This window comes from Eleutherodactylus coqui, chromosome 2 (genome assembly GCF_035609145.1).
Source record: "Eleutherodactylus coqui strain aEleCoq1 chromosome 2, aEleCoq1.hap1, whole genome shotgun sequence".
In the NCBI taxonomy this organism is placed as follows: domain Eukaryota; kingdom Metazoa; phylum Chordata; class Amphibia; order Anura; family Eleutherodactylidae; genus Eleutherodactylus; species Eleutherodactylus coqui.
In genome coordinates, this window is record NC_089838.1 from 22826857 (window position 1) to 22841274 (window position 14418).

Genomic DNA, 14418 nt, shown 5'->3' on the forward strand with positions numbered 1-14418 from the left:
CGACTGGCCCCTGCTACCGTCCTGCAGAGGACAGTGTGTTCCAGCCCGCCTGTCCATATCCTGTGATCGGAGAGTTGGTTGTGTTATACTGCTGCTTAACCTAATGAATAAGGACTCTGTCCTATGGCATTTTTTGGGAACCTTTCCCCAGGTTCTGCTAAGTCCCATAATTTTTCCTTTTCTCTGACTATCTGGTCGTATAGAGTCAAAGCTTTGTATTGGTGGACTTGTGCCCCAATTTTCTGGACTAGAACCATGCTCTGGTCTATATGCTCTCTGGCCCCCCATTTTTTAATATGTTCCTTAAAATACAATCTTCCAATCAAATTTGGAGGAAACCATAATGCTGATGTGGCATTGCTGAAAATGAGTTGGAAAACTGTGATATAGAAGTTGCCCCCGGGCTCTAGTGCCTATAGGGGCTGAAGGGCTTTTACACCACATAAAAAGACACCAGTAGTATAATGGTAGGTAAAGGCACAGTTACATGTTTTGCATTGGAACATAGAGATTTCAAGATACACTTCTGGTATTGATATTTGGCGCATAAGTTGCATTTTTTTCCGGCGCATTTTACATTCGGACCAGTGTACGAAATGCCGGTCTTAGTGAATATTCCCCATGTGCTTTTACATGGGCCTAAAGATATATCTTCAAAATCATTTAAGTGGGACCTTCTGATGTACTAATGATGCTACTCCAAAGATGTAAGTGACAATCCAGCTCAGCTACATCCGAAGAGGCATATAATGCCATCCCATCCTGACGACAGCGATGTGGTCTCCTGTCCCCCCTTCTCCGTCCTCCAGACCTGGTGATAAATAATGGTCTGATGTCGGAGCCTCTGTAACACGAGGAAGCATCTTCCACAGTTTCCTGATTATATTAGCATTGATTTCTGATTCCTGGATCTCATCTCCCCAGAACGAAGCACAGAGCAGACACTTAAAAGCTACATAATCAGAAGTAATGCTTCTGAGGTTTAAAGTGGAAGACTGACACAATATATTGGGCCTTTGAAAGTGTCTGCGTGCCGGTGAGAATACACAGCGGTACATGCTAGAGACACATGTAATGGACGACATAATTCCTTGTCTGCACACCTTGTTTAACCCCTCCGCACTGGCACCAAGCTGGATAAGTGGAAGTCTGGGTGTCTGCCGGTATTAGTCTTCTAAAGTCGGGTCCTCAATTAACCAAACTTACTAATCAGCTCTCAGAGAGTCTGACGTGAAATCATTAAACCGTCATCTTCAGCTTTGTTCCCAGAAGCGCCAATTTATCTGATGCACCTACTTAGAGTAGTGATGCCACGTGTTTACTAATTCTCCATTTACTAGTACTTCCTCCCCGCTGCAAGCACTACCCTATTAATGCTTAGGAAGAAGAACATCTCCATTACGGGATAGTCACACAAACCATTTTAAATCCAATTTTCGGACTAAAAAAATTGGTCCGAAATTGGATAGAAACAGAATCCATTCATCTGGATATGGCTATTTTTTTACTTAGACTATAAGCCCAAGTAAAAAAAAAAATAATAAAAAAAAACACATCTGTCATTCAATAGTCCAGAAACACTAGCAGAATACTGAATCCAGTTATGAGACCTCTCTAATAAGTCTGGTGTCACATATAGGGAGCTTTTTACATGGGACGAAATCACGCCGTAGGACGCAGCCAGATCCGCAGCTGCGGAGATCCATATCAAAAACTGCAGGTCTAACACCGGATTTTGATGCAGAATTACAGGTTTTAAGTAGAGATGAGCGAATATACTCGTTTCGAGTAATTACTCGATCGAGCACCGCGATTTTCGAGTACTTCCGTACTCGGGTGAAAAGATTCGGGGGGCACCAGGGGGCAGGGGGGAGGCGTGGCGGAGCGGGGGGTAGCAGCGAGGAACAGGGCCTCTCTCTCTCCCTCTCCCCCCCACTCCCCACTGCAGCCCCCCACTCACCCATGGCGCCCCCCGAATCTTTTCACCCGAGTACGGAAGTACTCGAAAATCGCGGCGCTCGGGCGAAAAAGGGGCGTGGCCGAGTAGGTTCGCTCATCTCTAGTTTTAAGCCATTTTGAATTTCGCATTAAAATCCTCAAGTAGCCTGCGGTTTTGGTGCGAAATTCACTGTGGCTTTCGTGCGTCGTGCAGCTTCTTCTGTCCTGTGCGAAAGGCCCCATAGACTTCTTTGCAAAAATGCTGCGTCTTTTGTTTCTTGCGGTGTTTTCCAGCTGAAAACTCTGCATCCAGATGTTAACTTACCTAAGACGTAAAATCTGAGAAGCCCTACAAACATAGCATTAGCCTTAATGCCACTTTCTTTTGCTGGTTTTTGGTTTTGCGCTCAGAAACGTATGCAGACACCGAGTAGAGAGGTCAGGTATCACAGACTCAGCAGCGGTCAGAGGTGAGCTGGGTGAGTGAAATGCCTCCCAGTTGACTGTTATCTTTAACCGGCCGGTAAAAAAATAATCACTGTCCGGCTGGCAACTCGCCGCCCCTCTCGGGTCATACAAACTGCCGCTTGCGGTGGAGGCCTCAGGTCGCCACATAATGGGGATGCCTCTTGGCATGAGTTTTCATCTGGGGCCTTGAGGTACAGGGACAAATGTGTTAACCCTTTGCAATCCAATTTTGGATTCAGGGTTTCCTAGGGGGTTTTCTCTTTCTGCCGTTATACAATGGCGCCATCTGCTGGCTAGAGCCAGTACTGGGGTATGGGACATGCTGGAGAGGCCCCCGACAACAGAGCGGCCAGTAATATACAGTAAGAATACCCTGCTGGATGTCTTCCGACATCAAAGCTGTACAGCCTTCAATCAGAATGTCTTCAGACGTCAGACAGTGGATTGGAAAGGGTTAAGAGTCTTACGCTTCTTGTTGCTTGTAGCCGGGCCCAGTCTTTACTTAGACCGGCATGTGAAACTCTGACCTAAGTAAATAAGCCCCATTGTGTCTGGTTGCAACTTAGCACTGGTGTACAGAGAAATGAAAATGATGTCATTGTCCATACCAGCCAATCAGATCAGTGCGTGTAAAGGTACCTGGCCGCTTTATGGTGAGCGTAATGCTTTCGACCCGGGAAGAAAGGGCTGAACAGTTATACTGCACGGCAGCAGTCAGCGGAAAGCTAGCAGATTGAGGCCATTTTCTAGCCGTGTAGTAGAAGCCTCTTCAGACGACGTCCCTATATCTCCGAATGCGGCAGACAGATGTACACGCTGTGACACAGACAACTCTCCAGGCAGTTAGATGTTTTATCCCCGCCATTTAGCAGAAAGCAGAAGTGAGAAGTGGTAAAACCTTTAATAAACTCAGGGCAGCCACATTCTGCAAGAAAAGGGGCAGCTGGGAGCCGACAGACAGGGACCAAACGCCAGATTGTAACCGTTTTATTGCTTTCTCTCCTCATAAATTTCACATTTTGGAAGTTAAGTGTAGATTGAGGTTTGTGGCTTGTTTAGAAAAGGAACCAAATTTGGTTTTTTTAAGTTTTCAACCTGCGACTAAAAGCGGCAGCTGTGTCTTTGACACTTGCAAAGGGCCGGTCCTGATTTGTGAGCATTGTAGCCCTGGTACTAGAGAAGAATTGGTCCAAAGTGCCTGATTAGGAAACAGCTGCAGATTTCGGGTGAGTGCTGGAGAAGTGAAGGAAAGCCAGGTGGAGCAGGTAGCAAAAGGCTTGAAGGCTAAAATGGGCACCAAATAAAGTTACACATCATATTGAGTAGAAAAATAGAAGTTTCAGTTAATTTTTGCGGTGGCGTGGAAGTAGACTGAGACACATATGTCAACTTCTGGTGGGAGCATTATGGAATTGGAGGGTCTACAGTAGATGGGGGCATCTTGTTGACCCTCCTGAATGAAGTAATTGAAAATAACAAAGAAGTCCCTATAATTTCATTGATGGTAGTAAGTTTCGGTTCGGAACAAGAGGTTCTGTTACTTCTTTGCGTTTCTCATACCAATATGACTTTGGTCCAGTTTCCCTCTCCTAGTCATGCTTATTGTAGGTTGACGGCTTCTATGGTGATAGGCCATACCTGACGTCTACAAGGCCAATCTGATGTTGCCTTCTTACCTTGGAGAACTATACAATAATGGGCTTGCGATGTCAGATGCATTTTCAAGAGCAGTCTAAGCCAAAGACAATACCTGAGAAGATGCCAGGACTCACTAGGCTTTGGGAGACCCATGGAGATCAGGGTAAATATGCTTGCCAAGTAGAGGTGGGGGAAACAATGGTATATTGTATATAGTATCCTAATAAAAGTATTTGGACACCCCTATCAGTAGAATGGGTTGTGTCTTATTAGAATGTCACATGTCCGACTCCTAAACCATGCTACATAAGATGGAGACTCTTGGAGGTGTCAGACAAAGTTTGTTACGGTACATGCATGGTACTGGATATACAGGTTATGGCACTGCACACGAGCATGAAGCACAATGCATTGATGCAAGAACGTTCTATGGAGTGATGAATAACACTATTACATCTTCACATCGGATGACCGTACCTGGGTGTGGAGGATCCTGGGGAACACCTTCTGCCTGACTGTACTGTGCCAACTGTTTAGTACGGCAGAGGGACCGTTAGGTCTGGGGATGTTTTACGTGGCATGGTCTCACTCCATTGGTTGCAGTGACAAGAGCCATGAACATGGAGGTGTACCCTGACATTCTAGATAATAAAGTGCTGCCGACAATGTGGTAATACTCTGGGAATGGTCAGCAATACTACCAAGAAGACAATGTGCCTTCTCACAAATTCAACGCTGTTTTACATTGGTATGCAGATATGGATGTTCCACGATTAGATTGGCGTGCACAGAGTCCCGACTTGAACCCTACTGAACATGTTTAGGACAAACGTCGGGTCAGGAAACAGCACCCATCTTCTTTGAAAGACCTTCCCAGACATTTGCAGGATGAATGGAGGGAAATACCATCTGAAGTGTATCAGACGGTAAGAGAAGGTATGCCAAAGAGAGTAGCTGATATCATTATTACCAAAGGAGGCCCCACAATGTAGTAACATATCGAAATAAATACTACTGTTGATTCTTGCTCAGGTGTCCAATTACCTTTGGTTAGATAGTGTACCAGCAGTTGGTCTTGAGCAAAGCAACCTAGGTGCAGATAGCTCGTTGTGTTGAAATGTGCATTGTGCAGTTTAGTTACTCCATGGGTCACACTAGCTAGTTTGCTGCCTTATATCACCAAGTTCCTGCATACCAGGTTAACCAGGACACAATATACAAGGAGTTTGTACCTTCTGCCAATTTACATTAGGCATACTAGCTTCTCCCCAAATTTCCACCCAAAATCTCAGATATAACCTAGGGTTGTGTGACATTGGGTCTCAGAGAAGTCATACAACCGGAAAAATTATGTGCTGTTTCTTCAACTTGCTGTTGCTACAATTTGGCTGCTAAACAATGTCCAAATCGGAGACAGGTCACAATTAAGACACAGTCATATAGTGATATCTATAGTAGAAAGGTCACACGGAACTTGCGACCAGTGACCAAAATCCAACTGATTTGGATTTCCTGCGACTGTCATGTCGCAGTCATGTTAGACTGCAGGTTAGACGCGGCACCATTGACGATCACAAGGCTAGGGCTACCCATCGACATTTGCATAAAAGTTGCGTGACAAAAAAGTTGTGCAACTTGACGGCAACTTGCTGTCATACTATTGTTTTGAAAGCTGTGATATGGATGTTAAAAAACAACCAAACTGCAGGAAAGTTGCAGTTGCATGCAACTTATATTGTGGAAAGGAGTTGTATGTGACCAAAATCCAACTAATTTGGATGTTTTGTGACTGTCATGTTGCAGTCATGTTAGGTCACAGGTTGCAACGCGACATCATTGGCAATCATAAGGATAGGGCTAAACCCCGACAGTGTTGTGAGATCACAAGTTGCGTGACAAAGAAAGTTGCACAACTTCTTATTGCGCTATTGTTACAGAGCTATGAGTTGACTGTGAAAACAGCCAAATCGCACGAAATTTGCAGTTGCATGAGACTTTGGAAAAAGTCACAAGCAACTTGCAGCCAAAATCCAGTTGGACTTACTGCAAATACCGTGTCACAGTCACAACGTGATACCATTGACTATCATTAGATGCAACTGTTGCATGCAACTCATGTCGCCATGTAGCCCCAGCTTTACATGCAGCGTTGCAGTGCAGGCCTGCAATCTTCTTGTCGCGTAACACATTGTCATGTAGCCCTAACTTAAGAGCTTCGGTCACTGGACTAGCAGAAGACACAGGAAGAATGACACCTATAACTTCATCAGTTGCAATTCCAGTTGTACAATGGGTCAAAAACTCCCAAATTCTTCAACAAGCGCCAAATGTGCATTTAACTGGTGCCAACCTTCAATTATTCATTGACCCTTGTAAAAGGCCAGGTCTCCTCTGGAGTGATGGACACATATTCCAGGGGGCTTCATCCACTGGGAAATGGCTCTTAGGATGTCAGTGGTATAATTACCCCTATGTCAAGTCTTAGAGGATGAAAAAGGAGCCGTCCTGTCACAGTAGGAAGGTGACAGTGAGTTTGGCCATGGCTGCTGCGGATCTGTTTCCTATTTCTTGGTCAGAGGCTGCGATCCTTCCTTTCACCCCCCTCTCCACCTCCTTCTGAGCGCTGCGGTGTCCATGTAACGAGACCATGGAGCCAAGAGCTAATGAGAAGAAGAACGTGTGCTTCTGTCCTCTGGATCAATACACACAGCAGCACGCACCAGACGCCCCCCCTTCCACTGCTTCATTTTTCTTCTTCCTACAGATGAGTCGTGTTATTATTTTCACGGGGTCGATATCCCTACAACCTCTTTTTTTATTATTTTATCCGCTGCTCTATAAATTTTCTGATTACTTTAAAGAGTGGGGACTTGGGTTACGGCTCTAATTCATGTGCAATAACAAAAAAAAGCTAAGCCCGAGACAAAAAACGTAGGTGAAAGAAATGAACCCTTCTATGACTGCCTTTAAAATAGGACGGGGAACCGGCACAGATCATGTGAGCGGGATATTAGCACGGATCAATTAAAACCTTGCTTTAAATGGAACTTAACGCTAACAGCCATTTATGCACTTGGCTGCTGTCAACCGTTGCAAACGTTTCCGTGAATATTAAAGGGATATTCTGGTTTGTAGAAGTAACAGTTATTCGTATAATAAAAAGTTATTTGTATCCATTTCTCATGTTATTCAAGATCTCTGCTTGCTGTCATTCAGTTAGACTGTTTTTTAGCTGGTGGATATAAATCTGTCTTGGTCATGTGATGATGACGACTGGACCCCACAAACCATGCACTATTTCCTGAGCATGGCCGCCTTACGTGCGACATGTGGAGCGCTAGCCACAAGCTTGTAGGGGGACACTAGGTGTATGTAGGCCACGGGCCATTGCCCCCTTTAAGTCCACCTGGCAAGATGATGTTTTTCCTCTGTCAGGCAGTGTCTGAGCTTGGTTTTGGTGCTGCATTTATGTACTGAGGTTGGTTATGGTGCTATATTTATGTTGAGAGCTTGGTTCCGGTGCTGTATCTATGTTCTGAGCTTGGTTGTGGAGCTGTATTTTATGTTTTGAGCTTAGTTGTGTGGCTGTATTTATGTCTATGCGCATGATTTTGGTATTGTAACTATGTACTGACCTTGGTTCTGGTGCTGTATTTATATACTGAGGTTGATTCATACTGTATTTAAGCACTGAGCCAGGTTTTGGTGCTGCATTTATGTACTGAGGTTGGTTCTAGTGCTATATTTATGTATTGAGCTTGGTTTCGGTGCTGTACTTATGTTCTGAGCTGAGTTGTAGGGCTGTATTTATGTTTATGTGCTTGGTTTTGGTATTGTAACTATATACTGATCTTGGTTCTGGTGCTGTATTTATATACTGAGATTGGTTCTGGTGCTGTACTAATGTACTGAGGTTGGTTCTGATCTTATATTTATGTTAATTGCTTGCTTTTACTACAGTCTAGGCTGACTTCCTAGCAGTGCAATATGTTTTTTTTCGTATGCTGTGGGGGGCATAAAAAAATTCCACATAATGTGCCATCTAACCTAAGGCCGGCACTGCCCCTGATCAGTTACCTTACAGCACTTTAACTCTTGAATGGTAAGAAGGCAGCATACTCATCCCAGAATAATCCCAATTTTGTTTTCTGAAGCCGTGGATCCAGCCCCATACAATGATCTCAACCCATATACAGCACCCCAAATTGAAGAATACATTGCATCCATACCCCAAATCAGCCCCAGTGCAGTACTTCCTATAATTTGCCAGTATTAACTCTTACACCAATAGTAATTAACGTAATCATTTCATCTCCATTCATTTCTAAAGCTGATAACTATTCACATTGCAGTGACTTGGGAGTCTCATCGCAGTCTCGGAGACTGTGGCTGGCAATGGGTTTATTCTCTCCCGAGTCTTCTCTTTCAGATGATGAATGAAGTTTCTGCATTGGGCTGTTATTGGCTTTGTGTTTGTCGATATGTTTGTGTTGGCCTCAGCTCCTCTACGATTGATCTCTATTTCCTGGCTGATCAGTTATTAAGAGGGAACAGCCAGGGGCGGACAGAGCTAGATACAGAACTAGCGCCTGCTAACCAGTCCATCTACACAGAGGGGTTATACATCATGGACTGTATTGTATACCCATAGTGACTGTGGTGTAAGCAGCTATTCATCACATCACTGACATACCACAAGCAAAAGTATTGGTTCATACCACACTGAAGGGCCATTTTACTAGAGACCCTGGTCCTTTCACCATTGGTACTTCCTTGTATGGTAATTAGACACATGACCTCACAATGTAGCATAAAATCATGTGACAAGTTTCAGTGTGAATTCACAATAGGATGTGACAATTCAGTGATCTGGGTGACTTCCAACAAGGCCTGGTCATCGGTCCTAGACTAGCCGGGGTCGGAGTTTCATACACTACCAAGAATGTGTGAGCAAGGAAAAACATCCATCAAAAGGGGATCATGTTGCTGTAAACAACTTGGCAATGAAAGGGGTCAAAGGAGGATGCCAAGAATTGTTCAGAGAATAGGTAATGCAAAGTTAAACAAATTGTATTTGAATACAATGCTGGTGTTCCAATTAACTCGTCTCTCATTAGCTATGACAACAGACAACCAGTACCAGGGCCATTACTGTTTTAGAGAAATGAAAGACAAGACTCCAGTGGGCAAAAGAGCAAAAAATGTATCACTGGGCAGTGGTAAACCATCTCTTGGTTAGATGAATCTGGATTTCTGTTGCACCATGCTGATGAGAGATAGAATTTGGCACAAGCAGCATGAATCGATGAACCCTTCCTGTCAGTTGTCCCGGCCAATGCATTGTTTCTCACTGGGGCCAGAACATGTCGGTACCTCCATCTAATGAGCGGTAACTACAAGAAGCTTCCTTTCCGCATGAGCCAATACTGAATCTACACCATGACAAATTGTACGCGTTCTGCATGCCAGAGGAGGTCCAATGAGCTACTAGATGGGAGTCTCTAATATAGTGGCCATTCAGTGTAAATATTGGCAGATATTAAGGCCCATTGGATGGGGTTTCCCACATACACAGATATAAGTCAAGCACTATATATGAAGCCTACCTGTATAGATGAATCTTCCAGGTGTTCCTTTGCAGAACTGCTTGGATTTGTAGGATAATGTCACTTCTACTACTCCTGGGATATGTCGGGGAGGGGTCTGCACACGGATGGCATGAGGTGTGATTAACTGAAGAAACAAAGCAAATTACAATAAGCTAATGAAGGGATAGTTGTATGTTTCCAATTCTTCGTAATGTCTCGGTGACACATCTTTATAAACAAAAGCACAAAAGATGCAATTAACTTGTCAGTGTTTCTGCGGAACACGTGGGAGACGATGACAATGTACCTCATGCATAAAAGTGTTACGGATACAATGCACTTTAATGCCATTCTAACTGTAACTCAATGCTAAAAGTTGAATGTTTCGTTATAGAGTGGATCAAATACTGATTTCATACTAAGGGATGAGTAAATATGTTTATGGCCACAGCCAAATGTTTGCTTCTAAAGTGGACCTCCACCTTTTAACGCCATATCATTTGTAAATACAACATTCTGTGTTGATTCATGTATCTTTAACGTTTGGAGCTCCAAATCTCCTGCATAGGCATACCGTAGGGCCAATTTAAAAAAAAAATATGGCTATCTGCAGCCACCACTAGGGGGAGCTAAAGAGATTGCTGTATACATTTATGATGCAGGTTAATGTCTAAACAGTATGCTGTACGCTCATAAACTCCCCCTAGTGGTAGCAGCCTGAATTTTATCGATGGATTCAGATATCAGTTTTAAAAAGACAAAGTTTCAACCCCTATAAAGTTAAATTAAGATATTAATATAGAATTTTGGACGAGTGAAGATGTTACAGAGCATTAAAGAGGGTTATCCCACTTCTAGTCATTTTGCTGCAGCAAGCAGACAGCTCTGTACATTGTCCAGTACCCCAGGTTGGTACTGCAGGCTGAGTTCTATTAAAGTGAATGGGACTCAGCCTGCAGTACCAACTTGGAGCACTGCATAATGCACGGAGCTGTCTGCTTCCTGCAGCAAAACAGCTACAAGTGGGACAACCTCTTTAAGAAGTCACTGATTTGACTATTGAATCACCTTCTCATAATCCTACTTTTTATAGGGCTATCTGGGCTATGGGTTTCTAAATTGTTAAAGCCAGATTGCGATTACTTTCCCTCCAACCCTTATAGGCACGCCATTGACTAATTACCAACTTGGCCAATGTAACCTCTTTATTTGGAAGAAACTGTAGGAGTCTTAACTACTTATGGATTACCATTGATGATAAGAGTGCTAGTACGGGTCAGGTAGTAATTAGCGGTAAAATGCAGAAGATAGGGTAGCCAACCACATTAAATATTGATGGGACGAATCCACTGATTATGGCGGCTGATCATCTGATGTGTGTGGTGGCTGTTCAGCTGACAGTTATCTATTGTGTACTAACACTTGTGCACTAGCATCCTAAGGTGCCCATACATGCTGTGGATGATGCATGTGGTTCACCGCTAGTTGTTAGATTGCATCTGGACTTGCTAAATGACACAGTAGCGTGTCCAGGTGATGTCTTGCAATTACCAGTATCTGCATACAGTTACCATGGATTGGCCGCAGTGTGTATGGGCACCATTCGGAAATCAAAATTTTGGGGTAAATTACCAGTCTGAAAATGGCATGAAATGTGATCTGAACCTAGCAGATACCCGGATATTTAGTCTTTGGCTCCAACTTGACCATGGAACTGGAATTTACATGTTCCTTTACATGTCTATCACCATGATTATTCTCATCAAATGTAAAATTAGGTCATACAATTAACATATTCTACTGTTACAATATCAGGCCTTTCGTCATTGGACCATTGGCTAGCAGTAAACTTTTTGGTAATTGTAGCATATTTCATAGTCGGTCTAATACTGAAGCTTGTGTGCATGGCCAGTCCTATTTATGTGCGACTCATGCTGTCGCAAAGGGCGCTGGCCACCAGCTTGTAGGAGGGACACCCAGCATATGTGGACTGGAGGTGATCTTCCTCGATTGCTCCATCTACCAGCTGATCTACCTTCATGTGGCAGTGTCTTGTGGAAGGACCCGAATCATCCTCCTCCTGACTCTATCTCCTCCCCTCTGATATTCCAAAGCACCCCCAATTAGCCATTTGCGTCCCCACAATATGATCACTTAGTTCTGCTACTGTATTTATGTTATGTGCTTTGTTATGACATTGCATGTATGTACTGAGGTTGGTTTTGATGCTGTATTTATATTATTGAGTTAGGCTCTGGGGCTGTATTTATGTTATGAGCTTGGTTCTGGTAATGTATCTATAAACTGCAGTTGGGTCTGGTGCTATATTTAGGTTATGAGCTTGGTTATGGTATTGTATCAACAGTATGTACCGAGGTTAGTTTGTGCTGTATTTATGTTGTGAACTTGGTTCCATTGCTTTATTTATGTTATGAGCTTGGTTCTGGTACTGTATTTCTTTATTGATCTGTTCTTTTTTTGGTTATGCTGCTATCTTGCTGCTTTCTACAGCCAGACTGCTTATCAGGCCAATATCTATAGTTTGTTTTTCTTATGATAAGTGGGTAACACAAAATATATTATGCACAGGGTTCCATCCAACCCAAGGCTGGCATTGCTTGTGCGTTTCCAAAATGACTGCACAGTGATGGTGATCCCAGTAAACCCTAGTGGGAGATTACTGGATTTGAAGATGAAGATGACCATGACTACTTTAATGAGTTGTCAATGCAGGATTCTTCTAACCCGATACCCAAACTGCGGGAACAAAAATGATCCAGACAGTCACTAATCCCATGGCGAATCCCATAGTGAGTAACCAGACCTTCTATTATCTGAAAATCTGAGTTCCTGTCCCTTCCGATATTGACAACCCGTTTAGATAGTCCTGGCCATCTTCTGATCCTACAATCTACCACTAGTGTTTGACGGGATCCAGGGGCGAAACTACAGGCTTAGGGGTCCTGATGCAAAACGTGAGCTGGGCCCCCCCTCTATCTGTATCTGTACCCGTACCCATACCTAAACCATGCTGCACAGAGACATAACTTGAAGCTTCTGGGCCCCAATGCAAAACCTGTAACAGGGCCCCCAACTATAATGCTTTATTCATAGTACTGGGCTCCCTATATGGAGAAGAGAGGCCTTATAGGCCCCTTAAGGCTCCTGGGCCGGGGTGCAACCGCATCCCCTGCACCCTCTATAGTTACACCCCTGACGGGATCACTATCCCTGGGTGGTCACTTTGGAGATGTACAAGCTTCAGTATTAGACCAAGTGGGAAATATTCTACAATCACCACAAATGTTGGGCTTGCCAACGTTCCAATGATGAAGGGCCTGATTTTGTACCACGTTACAGAATACCTTGGCGCCATATGCGTAAATCCTCATTTAAAGGGGTATAAACCATGATTATTATTGTCCTTTCAGAGAACAGTAAAAAAGCATCAGCTCATAAAAATACACAGTGAAATCTAACAGCATGAGGGACAAAGTGTGAGAATAGCAAAGTGATGAATCTCAAGTTTCACAGCAAAGAACAAGCTGACAGGGTGGATTGCAACCGCATGTGAAACCAGATAGGTAGGGGGTCAGCAGAAGCCAGGAAAACCCAAATGTATCAATTAGCCCACATCTCCAGCTCTTCTTGTCCCTAAAACGTCAGGAATTCAGTGCTCGGAATCTCATTAGCCGCGTCCTTTTTTTGTAATAAATGTATCAGAGTCGCGACCCCAACACGTGTAATGTGCCAGATAACAATGGCGCCACGCACAGCACTCAAATCCCGGGAATTGTAAGGAGTTTCCTTGTTAGGAGGCTTTTTATGCTGTAAAGCTCTCTAGAATATAGGATTTTTGCACTTTGCCTCCCGGTTATATCTGAACTGCTCCCTCGCTGTCTTCATACGTCTCGCGCAGAGCCGGGTATTGTCCTGCCGGGTGGGGATTTCTGAATGGAATCCTGACAAAGATTTCACACTGACTAGGAACACAAGGCGATTCCCTCTTCTCCGCGAGATGAGACAATGATTAACTGCGCTGTTCTTATACAATGCACATGTCATTCTAGAAACCTTTCCCTTTCTTACGGTAAAAAATAGCGCCCTAAAGGGACAATGGCGTAAAGTAAACTTTTAAGAAACATTATATTATCTTGTATCGCTAATGTTATAGGTAACTTTATCTGCTAGTTTGAAAGAACATTCCCCCCTGCTATACATTTAGATGAGTGCAAACTATTTAGGGCCATAAAGCACTGTGGGATACTGAAGGCTGGGCACTGACCGAGGGGAGGGTGCAGGTACAATTAAAGTGGTGCCTTGGAGCATATACCATCGGTGCTAGGCGGTAGCAACACCATTGGTGATGGGCATTGGAGTTGTTACGTTCATGCAGGGAGCAAGTACGATGACCCTCATGGAGGTCAACAACACGTCAAATGTTGACGCGATTAATGTCCATTATGAACCAACATATCTATGGGAAACACCAATATGGCAGTTGGAAAGCTCTCTCTAACCAACTTGGGCTTGGCAGGCCCTGCCTAAAAGTAGAGTGATCGTCTCGACAGGAACGGCTCCACGTCTCAAACCTAAGGGACCTAGTCTGTCCTTAGATGGAGGAGAGAAAAGGATATATAGTAGATGAAAATGATATCTAACAGACCACATAGGGTCCAAGGTGTCTCTAAATGAATATAGCAGTGATCATGTGTGCACACTATCCCTCCATTCATTTCGGTGGGACTGCCAGAGATATCGAAGAACTCCACTATCTCTGGAAGTC

The 14418-nt window shown here is 43.8% G+C and overlaps 1 protein-coding gene across 2 annotated transcripts in view; it reads right to left on the reverse strand.

Moving 5' to 3' along the window:
- The window catches only part of EBF1 (EBF transcription factor 1), a 368977-nt gene that overhangs the window by 42311 nt on the left and 312248 nt on the right, over window positions 1–14418 (reverse strand). For both annotated transcript variants that reach the window (XM_066590478.1, XM_066590477.1), the window contains exon 10: window positions 9651–9777. In XM_066590478.1, the coding sequence (XP_066446575.1) occupies window positions 9651–9777 (127 nt within the window). The remainder of the gene's footprint in view (window positions 1–9650; window positions 9778–14418) is intronic.